Here is a 13,852-nt window from a genome sequence, read left to right as displayed (position 1 = left end):
ACAGAAAGCAAATATTGAGGAATTTCAAATACGGATGGCTGAAAGTTAGGCAGACACATTACTGTGCTAATCTCCATAAAGAAGGGCAGGTTGTCTGTTGCTTTTGGAGCTGAGATTCAGGGCTGGTTTTATGGGTTTTTTGGGGAACCTCTTGTTTTCTTAGATGATGGGAATCTTCATGCCTGGGCACTGGAGCACAAGCTGTTTCAAGTAGGACATTCAGATCTCTCTCCCTGCTTTGCCTTGATACAGGCGTTCTGGCTGCTGAAGCCATTTTGGAGCTTTCATGCAGCAGTGGCTACCATCAACTCACAGTGAAGATAAAACCACACTGCTGAAAAGGTCTAAAATATTTGCAAAAGGTGTGGGGCATGCACCAAACTGTATCTTAGTTTGAGCTGTGTGCTTGCTTGCTTGTTTTCCTGCCACCACGATAAGCAGGACTGGGCCTGGGCCTGTACTTGGTGAGACCTCCTCCAAAGAAACCCCCTTGGTGTTGATGATTCAGTAGGTTTCAGTCTGTTCTCAGAGGATGTTGGGCCTGGTGGCATTTCATCCTTCTCTTTTAAAAAAAAAAAAAAGGTGAAGAATGAGATGCCGTGGGATTTGAAATTTCTCAGAGAGTCACATTTATACTATACAGTATTGGTCGTGATGAAGGAATAGTTTAAAACCCTTTTTCTCTCAGTAGAATTAAGGATCTGGACAGATGTCAACTGTCTCAGAAAGGACTCCAAGTTGCTGTTCCGGAGTTGGCCTGATGACTTCTGGTATCTAGAGCTTCCTCCTGTTGTACCACACCACATGTTTGGAGAGCAACAACATGGGGTATTTCTTCTGTGAGGATGGAAGCAAACGGTAGGGGCATATGCAAACTATGAGCAGTAGCTATGGGGACCAGGAAACCAAGGAAGGAAGGGAGAGAGGAAGGGAGGAGAAAGAATGGGAGGCTCAGCCCAGAATAATGTGGATGTAACATCCCTAAGCAAGTCCATTTACCTGGGTTTGCACCGTGTCCTGGACTTCTCAAGGTTGATGATAATAGGGTCACATTCGTTTTATAAAGAGAAAAATGAATGGCTTAGTTCGCATTACCGTATTTCAAGAAGCAAACTACAAATCTAATTAGAATGAGGTATAAAATTGCATAGGTGCATATGGCCAATGTGTGTGTTTATGTGTACATGTGTACAAACACACAGATTACTTCTAAGAAGCACAACGTGTTTGTGGTAGTCTGAAGGTTAATCCCAACTGGGACTTCATTTCCATGTTCACTCAATGAGAACTGATACAATCTTTGTAGTTACAACAAAAATACCAAATATATTGGAACAATGACCATTCTTGCAGTCAAATACAGCAAATTCCCTGCTGAGTTATGCTAGGTCTACTCTCTCAGGTATTAGTAGGAGAGAGGGGGAGAATCTTGCACTCAATAATTTATGGATCCATAAAGATTTTTTTTGAGCAAGTAATAATTCTTTGGAAATTAAGGCTAATTAGAAGCAATACCATCCCTATAAATGCATTCAGTTACTTTGTCAAGACAATTTTATATTTGTTTCCTATGATCTTCCCATGTGCATGCTAATCAGTGTTTTGCTGTAATTGTGATTAGAGACCATACCACAGAGACAGACTCCTTAAAAACTGAAGGAAAGTAACAAGCAGTTGGGCGGTAATAGACTTGAGTGTCTTCTGGATATTTACAATGGATTAGGCTTTTTTATTTTAGGGTCAGTGCAGCCTTAACCTATATGCAGTAGTTTATGGCTAATGCCAGCATTGCTTCTGGGTGCAAAGCACATGTAAGAAATGTCTGCACGCTTGATGTACTTAAAAGGGAGTACAGGAACTTAAAAAGATCTCTTTCCTCCACTACTCATCGTCAGTAATTGGCCCCAACTTCCTCCTAAGTCTTTCCCGGGTAGTGAAAAATGAAATGTGTGTTGGAACCCAGCTTTTTGCCCCTTCAGCTGTTGGCACATCTGTTAGTCTGCTGAGGATGAGATGCAAGTTACCATATGGCTGAAATGTTAGCGACTGAAATTCTGATGACTGCTCCCATAAAGCCAAACTAATATTTCAGCAGCATGTCTCTTACCAGTTGATACGCACAGAACCTCAGGTTTGATATTTTAGCTCTTCCTGTCTTTCTCAGGGCACAAAACAAAGAAAAATTAGCTCTCTTGTTTACCCAGAATCTATTTTCTGAGCGCACATGCCCGTGCATCTCTGTGTGTCTGTGTCTAACAACGGATGACCCTTGGTGCCAGGCTGTCACTACTGCTGTGTGTGTCAATTGCTACAGGACTGTAGCTCTTCCCATCATTTTATCTGCAGCTATGGCTAACTCTGTGCTACAGACAACAGATCAAAGGAATAGCTTTTGCGAACAGTACAATGTTGAAAATGCCTTTTTATCCTTTCCTTTTGGTGCAAAACTTTAAACTTTGTGACAGTGTACAGAGGAGTTTTTCAAGTGTGTACTGACAATGTATCTATTTGCATGCCTGCCTTTTGAGTGTGAAGAGTGAGTGAAAATTGTTTGTGCCACGTCCAGATGCAGATCAGTTTTGGCTAAGGCAAGGAAGATGTATGACAAACAAAATCCTTTTCTCCTGCTGGGAACAAAACAGTTATTTGTAAGTATTTGCCAAAGAGTTTAGATGAACAATTTTAGGCATCAGGCATCAAAATTACGTGTCAACTGCTTGCTCTGATATTTGCCGCTTGTGGTGTGTTATGGCTCACAATTACTTGGTTTTGCTCAGTGATTGAGTTATTGAACTTCAGAAAAACAGAGCTATAGAAATCTATAGTATGAGATAGAAATGAATGGGGAGTGTGAACAGCTGAAGAGTTGTGCTTCCCAACCGTGCTTTACAGAGATGTTTTCTCTCTGTTTTATGAGTGAAGAACCTAAGTTGAGAGTCACTAGGTGAGTTGCTGCAGTCACATAGTGAAGCAAAATAGGCAGAAATAGAAGTTGGAATGCCTGACTCCACATGTAGAAAAGTTCAAGTTTGGAAGTCTGACAAACAAATAAAACTCGGTGCTAACTAGTTGCAGCAGGCAGCTTCTCTTGTCCACAAGCACGCTGCATTTGCTATGAAGCAATGTAAGGGAAGGAGCAGGAAAGCTGCTCTTCTTCCAAGGAACTCAAATTACCATGAGATGATTAAAATGTGTAAATGCTTGTTTACATATTTTTTGAAATTCCCTTTGTTTTGTTTTTGTTATTCTTGTGTCTTATCTAATTTTTTGTTTGATTAAAGCATTCTGTTGCAGCGTAGTCATGGCAACAAGTTTACTTGAATGAGTCTCTTTTTCTAGGAATGTAAGGTTTAAAAGAAAAGAAAAACAAACCCAAACAAGACAAGCCTTCATGTGGTCCTGACCCAGCATTTATTCATAATGATGGAGGCGCAAGTGAGTAGTGAGTGAGGAGTGAGTACAAAGTTGTTTCTGTTGCACTTGTCTCCATGAGCTCACTGGAGACTCTGGTTACGCCTGTGACTGTTTGTAGGTATGTCTTTGGATATGTTTTCTTCAAATACAATGTACATGTAGAAGAGACCATGTAAGAGTTGTGGTCACAGTGACACTGAAGTTATGACTGCCGACCTGTACTGGCATTGACCTAGATAGTCCATGAAACAATTGCAGAGAAAGCACAGCAGCACAAACTTCAGTGAGAATTCCCTACAGAAACATAGGTCCATGTTGATGGAGCTCCTATGTGATGTCTTCTCAGAGTATCAGTCTTAATTTAGTAACATTTAGCTATGGCAGATGGACACTTGCTGCAGTCATATCTGAAACTGCAGTATAGACATAGCCCTGACTAGGGCCTACCTATACATCAAGTTTCACATTGCTGTAACAATAATTGTTCAGAAACATTCCTAGTGGAATTTGCACAGCTGTCTAGTGGGGTGCGGTTATATTAGTGGAGAGGTGATGTATACTAATCCCATCATTACTAGGGCATTGACTACACTACATCAATTTCTAGAAAGGAGGAGAATTAGAAGAATACAAAACCTGTCTGCAGAGATGCCCAATGATTTAAAGACTTTAGAACATGTTAGCTCTAATTAATGTGTTTGAAAACTGTAAGCCAGCTCAGGTAGTGTGTACTTCAGCACCTCCTAAATTGGTCAAGGCAGGTTCTACGTAGTCTTTAATTTGATCTTTCTAGCATGAATTAAAAGCAGTCACACCTTGATTACACTAGACTCTTTGGACACGTTACTTCCAAAGGATTAGCTAACAAGGTTCATCTGCCTAACCTAAAAGAAGTGTTCTGTTTGTACACACCTGTTTGTATACACTTGTGAATTAAGGGAGAGACCCATGGCTTATTTGTTTATGGCACTGTTTGATGTTGGGATGGCACACCTAATGTTATCTTCTTTTCAATGGTCACCACTTTTTTATTGCTTTAACCCAGCAATAGATTCCAGCCATACCCAGATTCTTGGGTAGTCAGTTTTTCAGTGTATCTTTGTTAGGAAGTTAGGGAAGTAGAGTAGCAAAGTGTGATATACAAGTGTTGGGACACAGCCAAGCTTTAGGTTAATACGACGTGACCATCACTTCACCATCTTTTGATACAGTGAGTTTTTCTTAGCAGTGGAGCAAGGCAGAGTAGCACAAACAAAGGCTTTAGGAAAAAGAGAGAATCTGGTGGAGGCATTCTTCTGCATTACAACTCTGGTATCTCAAGTCTTTCACAACCTTTAGGAATTAGCAATAAATAACCTCTGAGGAGAGAGGACTAGACAAGGGAGAAAGATGCATTTTTAATTGCAGTATGCACAAAGAAGTATAGTTTATGCAGAGAGAAGCACAGGGAAGCTGTCCAATGACTGGAACTGCGAAGGCGGCAGCTCTTGCCTTGGAAGGAAAGGGGTCAGAGAGAATGGTTACCGTAACAGCAGCTTTGATACTTAAGGCCTTATTCCACTGGTGATTTCTGTAAGTGCTTTATTTACATCACAGAGGCATCACTTGACTGTAGCTAAACTTCTCGTTTTCCAAAACCTTTGCAGAGAAGGGCAATCTCTTGCTATATTATGGGGGACTAGAACACTGAAGTCAGTAAAAATTTGCCATGGGTTTTAATGGAAATAGGATTGTGCCCTTTTAATTTAAACATCTTGTTGTAGAGATCTCAAGGCTGATTCTGATCTAAGTTACCACAACGTACCTGAACTTCAACCAGTAAGGAAGAGAGATGAATCAGTCCTTCTGTCATTTGATAGGTTTTCCAGTGCCATATCCTGTGACAGCACATCACAAAGGAAAATGGTCACTTGGTGCACAGGCAGCCTCCCAGTGCAGTCGCAGGGTGATTCTTGCTGTGCAGTATGTGTAGCAGCATACAAAGGTTGCTGAACTATAGGCCAGGTGACTGTTTACAGCATAGCCTAATCACTATACCAGGTTAGAGAAGGAACAGAAAATGAGTTCCCTGCATGGGAAGTTATTCTTTATTTAGAAGAATGGAGCAGCTAGTTTAGAATGAGAGTCCTTGCCTCCCAGATAAAACTTCCTTCGCTTCTCCCCAACAGACATTTAATTCCTCTAGTTTTTGAGTACTGATCTACTTAGACTGGTCACATAGCTATACAGGGCACTTGTAGGGAAGGTGATTTGAAAGAGGTAATTTGTGAAAATAGTTTGATGAGAAGAGAGTTTCTTAAAACCACTATTGACTGTTCCAGGCTGTTCTCTTGGAAGCAGACAAAATGCCTGCATTGGATAGGGATGCGTGCAATTTACGGCTCTGGTTTGTTGTGTAAGCTCATACTACCAGGACACTACTTTCAAGAAAGACAGAAAAAACTATGAGTTCCATGGTGCTCCTTTTTCACTCCAATCAATTGGTGTAAAAGGCAGAGTTCTGTATCAGTGGGATTAAAAAGGGTACAGCTCAGCAGTTCCTGAGAGCGCATTTTTTCGGAGGCAAAGCCCTTTCCAGTGTCCTTCTTCCCAACCCTCCTCCCCTGAATACCCACCTGTGCCCTCCCTGCTGTTGCTCTTGCTGCTGGGCTGTCAAAATATCTCTCATAATGAAGCAGTCTGGCCTGAGGCTACTATTACCTCCAATACTGATCCCGCTGAGCATGACTCTGGCAGCATGGCTGGCTGTTTACATGCAGTGAGCATAAAGCTGGGCTACACCTGGCAAGGAATAAAAGACAAAAAGCAGTGAATCCTGGCTGTTAGACAGCCTTGATGTCCTCTGAGACTGTGAAAGAGACTGGGGAAGGCATGAATCTGGCGGGCTCGGGAGGTGGTATTGCAGCTCTTTGGTCTTCTTCCCTGTCTTTTGGTAGGCTTGGTGATTTGGCAGGGACAGAGTTGTTGCTTTCTGTCACCGGTGTGGTAGTGTCAGGGTAATTCTGTGGAAAGATAGGGAAGTGGGGAGAGGAGCTGTTAACTGCAGTCTTAAAAGGCTAAGCACCCCAACTTCTTCGGGGGAAACAGCGTGACCAACAGAGCTGCTATGACAAGGTCAGCAAGACGTGTGCTGTAGATGCAGCTGTGCTGACAGAACGTTCTATCTGTTCGTTTAGCTTAGTTTAGGCAGAGGCATAAAGGTGCCAGAGACGGCATGTGTGGCGTCTGTGCTGGAATCCTGCAAAGACAGAAGCTCTGGATTAGTTTCTGAACTCAGGCTGGTCATTTTACATGTACCTGGGCGTCTCTCTCCTCCCAGCCTCAACCTGTCTTTCCTGTAAAGGGGCAGGGCCTGCATCTGCAATGAGTTTTTAAAACACTTAGCACAAAGGACCTTTGATCTCAGTTAGAAACTCAGAGGTTTACTGTCACACATGTAAATAACAAATTACATTTAGGAAGTTTCCCCTCCTTTTATGGGTAGAATAATGGAGGCATAGCCAGGATAAGTAATTTGTCCATGAAACTGGTGATAGAGTAAGGAGGCAAATCCTTCTCTCTTAACTTTCAGACCTGTGCTTGAAGCACCATCTCTTCTTGTAAAATGCTTTTCAGCACAGCTAGCTCTTTGCAATTGTTGACGCATTTGACCTGAGAGAAATAAAGGATCCAGGTTTTGTTTCAATCCAACATGATGTATTCCAGAGGTGGAGAACTAAATGTTGGAAAATGATCGCTATTTACTATGTTTACTGTGGTAGTGCCTCTGCGAGCAAATTGAGAATCATGCTTTTGCTTTGCTAGGTGCCGTGGAAACACACAACAAAAAGACATGGTGATTCGTGCCCCCAGACTTGAAAACACCTTCCAATTCCTCAGTGTGGAATTTGCAAAGCGTACCTGTTTCTCTCTCTAACCACGTGTGCATGGATTTGCTTAGATCTCTCTGATCTGCTCTCCAGTGGTGAATCTGTTTACACTAATCCTGAAAGCTCTACTGTTAAGAGACTGGATCTGAACAACTTCAGACTCCTGCTGTTGCACTCAGACATCCAGACAGAGCTCTTGTTCTTTATTACAGCGGGGAGGGGTAGAGAGGACTTGTTAGTAACTTTCAGTGCTTGTAAGAGACTGAGAGGATCAGCCTGAATCTGTGCCTCTTGAATCCCCCCAAACTTCAGTGAGTTCTGCCAGAACACCTTACGTGTGTGTGAGAAACCCTGCCCGGTCCAAGCCACGCACCTCATATTTGAGCCACCATCATGCGGCCTTACTCGTTCCAGTGCTGGAGCTCTACCCAGCTTGGCCAGCGCACCTATGTCATGACTGGCATCGAGTGCCTGTTTTTTCCAGGAATGAAACACAGCCAAGTAGATGCTGCCCTTCTAGAATGAAGACTCAGCATATTCACTTCACTTATGACTAGGTCCAGATTTGAGCCCAGTTTCTTTAGAGGTAAAAAGCAACTGAGCTGACGGGCAGGGGGAAAACCCCGTGACAAGTCACCTTTTCCTTTAAAATAAGAGGTAAATGAAAGTTCTCTGGGTTAGGAAAGGTTTCATTACAGCTGTTTAATAGGGGCAGACTGGATGGTAATGCAAGGTGCTGTTAGGAGATTTGAGTGTGCATCAAAACCAGGTATCTGTGAAGTCTAGAATGAAGTCCCACAGGATTTGTTCCTGGAGGATGAAAGCCATTCTTGTTCTGCTCTCCTGTGACCCCTCCTGGAGGAAGCATGGAGACTTGGCTTTGGAGAAGGCTGTGGCCAAGCTCTCTGTACACTTGGAGGTGAAGTTGCCATTAGGAACAGAGGTGGAAGAAGAATAGTAATCCTTATGGCTGTAAAAAAGAAAGGCGGCTCTGAGAAAAAAATACCTGCTCCCCTGGAAAAAGTGAAAAGCAATCAGTCCCATGAAGCCAAGTTACAAAGAAGATGGAGTCAAAGGAAGTCTGAAGTAGTCCTCAAGCCTTTGCAGAGAGCTCAGTGCAGTTCTAGGCATGCCAGGCATGAAGGTTTCCTGGGAGCGTAAGAGCGAGCAGTTCTTCTCACTGTATGGCCTTCTCACCTGACCTCCATCCAGAATCCTCTTATATGCTTTCACAGAGAATGCCTGTGTCTCCCAGAGCCTCTTCCAAGCATTTTCCTTGGTTCATTAGGTGATAATAGAAAGTGATTTTTCCCCTGTCATCTTGAGCAATCAGAAGCATTAAGAATAAGAGCCTGAGCCTGAAAGCCTAAATGAGAGGGTTTGATGGGTATGTATATCTGCCTCCTTCATTAGAGCAAAAAGCAGGGATGGCTCCCAGAGCTTGCATTTCTTGAGAATAAACAGGCAAGAAACAAGGATCACGGTCCAGTAGTGTCAAGAGGAAACTGAGGTTTGGGGCTTAGATTCCATTCCCAGATTTGCTGAGCCCCATAGATGCAGTTTCCTTTGCCTTTGCTGGTATGAAGCAATAGCTTGTTGCACAAGTGGTCCATTAGCGGAATTTTTGTAGAGAGGGGTACCTACCAGCTGAGAGCGAAGGGAGGTAGAAAATAACACCTGTAAGATCTCAGGCAAATCACTTGGTCCACAAAGGTGAACTCGTCACCTCTATTAGCCTGTCTTCACTCCTAGTGGGACCGAGTAGCTGCATAACCCCAGCGTGAGTGCAGCGCTCATGTTCTCGATCTCAGCCTCTTTACACTTCAGTTTCTTCACCAGTAAAATGAAGCTAAAAGCTTCCTCAGGAAGGTGCTAGGAGGTGGTGTTCTTTCTCTTTGTCTGTGAATGGTCTGAGATCGTCTGAGAGATGGTGCTGAAGTGGCAGGGGCTATTATTGCTCAGAAACTACCCTGCTAACTCTGTCAATGGCTGGTTATCACAACAGCAAATCCGTTTCTCACTGTCTGGAAGGCAAGTCCAACTTGCTGCCACCTCCCCCTCTAAGAAAGCAAGTAATCAGAGGCACACCTTGGCACAAAGCTAAGAACTTTTCGTTGTTGTTCTGGGAATTCTAAGACAGAATTCATACAGATCTCTTGCTGTCCTGCCGCCTTGTAAGACTTGTGGGGCATATTTCTTGTACTGTGTTTAAGGGGATAATTAATTTTTATTTCCCTTCTAGGTAGGATTCTTCCTGCACAGTCGATCCTACTTAGCACCCAAAGGTGGGGAACTCCATCTTGTTGATGTGACAAATCTCTGTAACCACCCCGCAACTTAATTTTGGGCCGTGTTGTCCTCTCGGGGCGGTTTCACGTGGACCTCGTGCCATGCCTGCCACAGCTCGTAATGGAAAACAAATTTATACCGTGTCTCTCAAGTCTCTCTACATCACTACACGGGAAAAGAGAAGGCTCTAGCCTCCCTTCTCAAGGTGTAGCTGGTCACAACAGGAGTCTGCCAAGGACAGCAAGCGGCGGCTATTCCCGCATGGCAGTGCCCACGGGAATCCAGAGGGACCTGCACCCACCCGGCAGGGTGCCCGTGCCCCCGGGGCTGGCGGGGAGCCCCCGGGCCGCCCCGCCGGGCTGGCGGCTCCTGGCGCGGCCGCGGCGCTGGCCCCGCCGTCCGTCGCTCACCCCCTCTGCCCGCCGCCGCCGGCGCGGCGCTTGCAAGCGGCTCTGCTGCCGTTTAAATGGGCCAAGTTGGAGAAGCGGCGGCGGCGGAGGGAAATCTTGTTTGGTCAGAGTCTCTGAACTATACTGTGACTTGTGAGCACAGATCAATATATGTCTGGCCCGGCTCGGGGGGGGGGGGGAGCCCGGCCCAGTAGCCCAACACAGCGAGGCATTTAGGGTCTGGGGGCAGTGGCGTAGGGAGCGCAAGCCCTGCGGTGGCAGGAGCTCGCGGGGATATAACTGTGTATGTCTGTGTGTCTCTGTGCGTGCGTGTGTGTGTATATATATATACACACACATAGCTATATGTAATGTAATACCCTGTTTTTTAAAATTTTGTGCAGGAGTGGAAATTAAATACCAACTGGCAGTGATCATAAAGCCTCCGGTGGGAGCGGGGCGAGTCTGCACTTTGCAGGTGAAGGTGGGCGGCCCCGGGGAAACTTCTCCGCCCGGGTGTCTGGGAGCCCCCCGGGCAGAGCAGGCAGAGCCGGCACCGGCCGGGGGCTTCGTCCTCCCTGCGCCCGGCGGGCGCCGGCGGCGGAGGGGAGGGGATCGCGGAGTGGCGGCGGGGGCGCAGCGTTTAATTTTAATTATTGCATATAAATAAATAAACCAGGTGTCAGGTTAAAGGAAGGAAGGGGGGGGAGGGTGAAAGGGGGCTGGGTGGGCGGCGGGGAACCCTCCAGCCTGGTGAGAAGGTGGGTCGATCTAGGGGAATCAATAAGCTTTGCTTTTTTTTTTTTTTTTTTTTTTAAAACCAAAATAATGTCTACGGCAGCAGAGACCTCTCCGAGATGTCAGGTATTAGTCCGGAGGGGCAGATCTGCGAGCCACACAGCAGCTCCCGGGTCTACGGTACATTAGCCTCTCCGTGGGAGAGGGATCCCAGACAGCTCTGCTGGGGAGCCAGCCCAGGAGATTTGTTAGCGGGCTGCTCCGGGGGATACCAGCCACCTCCGGCACCCGAGCGCCAAAGGTGCTTGTGTTGCTGCTGCTGCTGCTGCTGGCGCATTTCATCCAAACTCCAGCCAGAGCGGGGGCAAGTTGAACCGGAGACGTTAGAGCCACTGTGCTTTGGAGAGACGAGGGCGCACGGGGAGCGCAGCAGCACCATGCCTGCTATCAAGAAGGAGCGACTTGACAGGGAAGAGATGGCCCTGGCAGCTTTTAACCAGCCCATGGAAACCTTACCTGACTATCTCGCCCCTCTGGCCGCCGCTGCCATTCCGGTGGTAACCCCGCACCCGCCGGCTTACGACCAGATCTTTGCCCACCGCGCGTACCTGGGCTTCCACGAGACCCACCACCCCCACCCCCACCACCCCCACCACCCCCACCACCTCCCCGAGGACCTGATGCTGGAGAGGTTTTCCTCCATCCCGGATTTCCAGCCCTTCTTTGACAACGGAGAGCCTTGCATCGAGGTGGAGTGCGGGGAGAACAAGGCGCTGCTCTACATCAATAAGTTGTGCCAGGGGAGCAAAGGACCCTCTATCCGGTACCGGGGAGAGTGGCTCACCCCCAACGAGTTCCAGTTTGTCAGCGGCAGGGAGACGGCCAAGGACTGGAAGCGCAGCATCAGGCACAAAGGTAAAGGCGCTGCTCGCCACTCGGCTTGTGCCGGGGTCCCCACGCTGCTCTGCTCTGCCTTAGCATCCTCCCTCTCGCCCCCCATGCTTTGGGAGCAGGATCCCGGGGCGGGGGGGGGAGGCTTACCGCCTATTAGCGTTCGCAAGGGGGAGAGCTCAGGACCTGATCTCCTGTGGCCGTGCCCCCCCCCCCCCCCCGCGCACCCCCGGTCCCTCTCTACCGGCTCCCCTCGCCAAGCGCCCCGGTACCGGGCTTTCCGGAGAGCGGCGAAGTTTTCCGAGCGATTTGGGAACAGTTGCTTGGGGAGGGGGGGGAAGGGAAGGGAATAAGGGGTGGGAGGTGAGCCGGCGGCGGGGGGGGGGCTCCTCTCTTCTGGAGAGAAGTTTCATTTCGCGCGGGCAGAGCTTTGAACAGCGGGCAAATTGCGGGGTGCGGGCTTAGCGCCCGCGCGTGGGGGCCGGCGCCACTCCGCGCCCAGCGGCTCTTCTTTCTCCGCGGGGGGGGGGGGGGCGGCGCGGCGCGGCCGGCCGCGGTGGCGGCGGGGCGCGGAGCCGCCCGTGCCTGCCGGCGGCGGCGGCGACGGCGGCGGGCAGAGCCTCGGCGCCGCGGGGAGCGGCAGTGCGCAGCCCCGTCGCGCCGGGTGAGGACAGGCACCGGCGGGGTGGCGGGCGGGGCGGACGGGGAGGAGGAGGAGGAGGAGGAGGAGGAAGGGGGGGGGGTGTTCCCCTCGCAGCTGGGTGGCGCGGGACCTCCGCGGCGCTGGCGGCTGCTGACGGGAGCCTGCCCTGCCTCCCTCCCCTCCCCTCCCGCCTGCGGTGCAGCCCGAGCCAGCGCCGCAGTCCCGGCACCGGGGCTGGCGCGGCGGAGCTGCTGGTGCAGGCGGCAGGTGGAGAGCGGGGCCCCGGCTTGGCCCTGGAGCGGGGGCCGGGGGGTGGAGAGCGGGGAGGGGAGGCGGGGGGGGTTCCCGCGGGAGAGGAGAGCCGATGCGACACGTAATTAGCCGAGAGCTGGAGGTGTCAGCCCAGGGGGTCTGAGGAGCTATTAGGAGGTGACTGACACCTCGCCTTGTTTATTGATCGCCAGAGAAAAGGGGACTAACTTCGGGGGCCGCGCTAATTGTCGTTACTCCACTCATCTCTTCTGTTTCTTTTATTATTGGGCTCCCGGCTGCCTTCGGGAAATCTCGGTTCCTCTGGGGTGAGTCAGGAGGACCGAGGTGAAACGGACGGAGGAGCAGGGGGGGAGGCGCCGAGTGGGCTGCCCCGCTCGCACGGCCGTCCCCCGGCGTGGGGCTGGCGGCGCCGGGTGGCGTGGGCAGCGCGGAGCCCCGCGCGGGTACGCGCAGGTTGCGCGGGCTGGCCGCTGCGCCCGGGCTCCGGGTGCGCCTCCTGCCTCGGCTCTCTCCAGGCTGCGGGAGCGTGCGGTACCGAGGTTAGGCAGGGGCTAAGGAGGGTTGCGCCGGCGCTCCTTTCCACGGTTGTCTGCAGGGGAGAAAGTTCGATGAAGGGGCAGGCGGGGGTGAGGGCGGGGGGTGCTGGTAGGCAGGCAGGCAGGCAGGCAAGGGGAGGGGTGTTTGTATGGAAGGAGACGCGTGCTTCTCTCCCCCCCCCCCCCCCCAATACTTTCCTTTTATAAAGGTGCTGATCCTTCTTCTTCTTTTTCTTTTCCTCTGCATCCAGGGAAAAGTTTGAAGACTCTTATGTCCAAAGGAATCTTACAGGTACATCCTCCAATCTGTGATTGCCCTGGGTGTCGAATTTCGTCTCCAGTGGTAAGATTATTGTTAAACTATGTGCTTTAGTTAAGACATCTCCCCTCTCCTCCGCCTCCTTCCCTTAAAAAAAAATCCCTTTGCTTCCGTGATCATGAAACCGTGATCTCTGAGGGCTAGGAGCTGTCAGTCATTGAGTCTTTGCCAGAGCACTGCTTGCACTGCGAGTGTACCTGGCAGTCTAGTTAAAGGCTAGCAGAAGAGGAGTTTGCAAACAGAGCAGATGGGAAGAGCAGTGTTTAACCGAAAGGATGCAACACCCAGCGTGATTGTATGGTTTTCAGGGGGAGCTGTCTATACGCAAACCATTCGGCAGCCTCTTCCCTATTCTCATCCCTTCATTTTTGTGTATTGTGCAGAGGTGTAAAAGGGCTAAATAAAGCAAAGGGGAATTATAATCGCGCCCACGTGTTAGAGTCAGAACGGCCACAGTTTACAAACCATTAGTGAATTTTTGTTAGATAAAC

General features: G+C 49.0%; 1 protein-coding gene and 1 long non-coding RNA gene across 5 annotated transcripts in view; both read left to right on the top strand.

Moving 5' to 3' along the window:
- The window catches only part of LOC128144291 (uncharacterized), a 61,053-nt gene extending 50,412 nt beyond the window's left edge, over positions 1-10,641 (top strand). Inside the window, exons 7-8 of the long non-coding RNA XR_008236028.1 lie at positions 9,526-9,568; positions 10,366-10,641. This is a non-coding gene — a long non-coding RNA (uncharacterized LOC128144291). The remainder of the gene's footprint in view (positions 1-9,525; positions 9,569-10,365) is intronic.
- Positions 10,642-10,809: 168 nt separating this feature from the next.
- The window catches only part of SAMD11 (sterile alpha motif domain containing 11), a 125,180-nt gene continuing 122,137 nt past the window's right edge, over positions 10,810-13,852 (top strand). Inside the window, exons 1-2 of one of the 4 annotated variants that reach the window (XM_052792889.1) lie at positions 10,810-11,614; positions 13,294-13,385. In XM_052792889.1, the coding sequence (XP_052648849.1) occupies positions 10,819-11,614; positions 13,294-13,385 (888 nt within the window). In that variant the 5' untranslated portion in view covers positions 10,810-10,818. Of the gene's footprint in view, positions 11,615-12,573; positions 12,812-13,293; positions 13,386-13,852 lie in introns of those variants that run through there. The other 3 variants (XM_052792892.1, XM_052792890.1, XM_052792893.1) reach the window with 3 other exon arrangements.

The sequence above is a fragment of the Harpia harpyja genome, chromosome 7, assembly GCF_026419915.1.
Source record: "Harpia harpyja isolate bHarHar1 chromosome 7, bHarHar1 primary haplotype, whole genome shotgun sequence".
NCBI lineage: Eukaryota > Metazoa > Chordata > Aves > Accipitriformes > Accipitridae > Harpia > Harpia harpyja.
The sequence above is the reverse complement of the archived record's forward strand: the minus strand, read 5'-3'. Positions and strand labels throughout refer to the sequence as shown.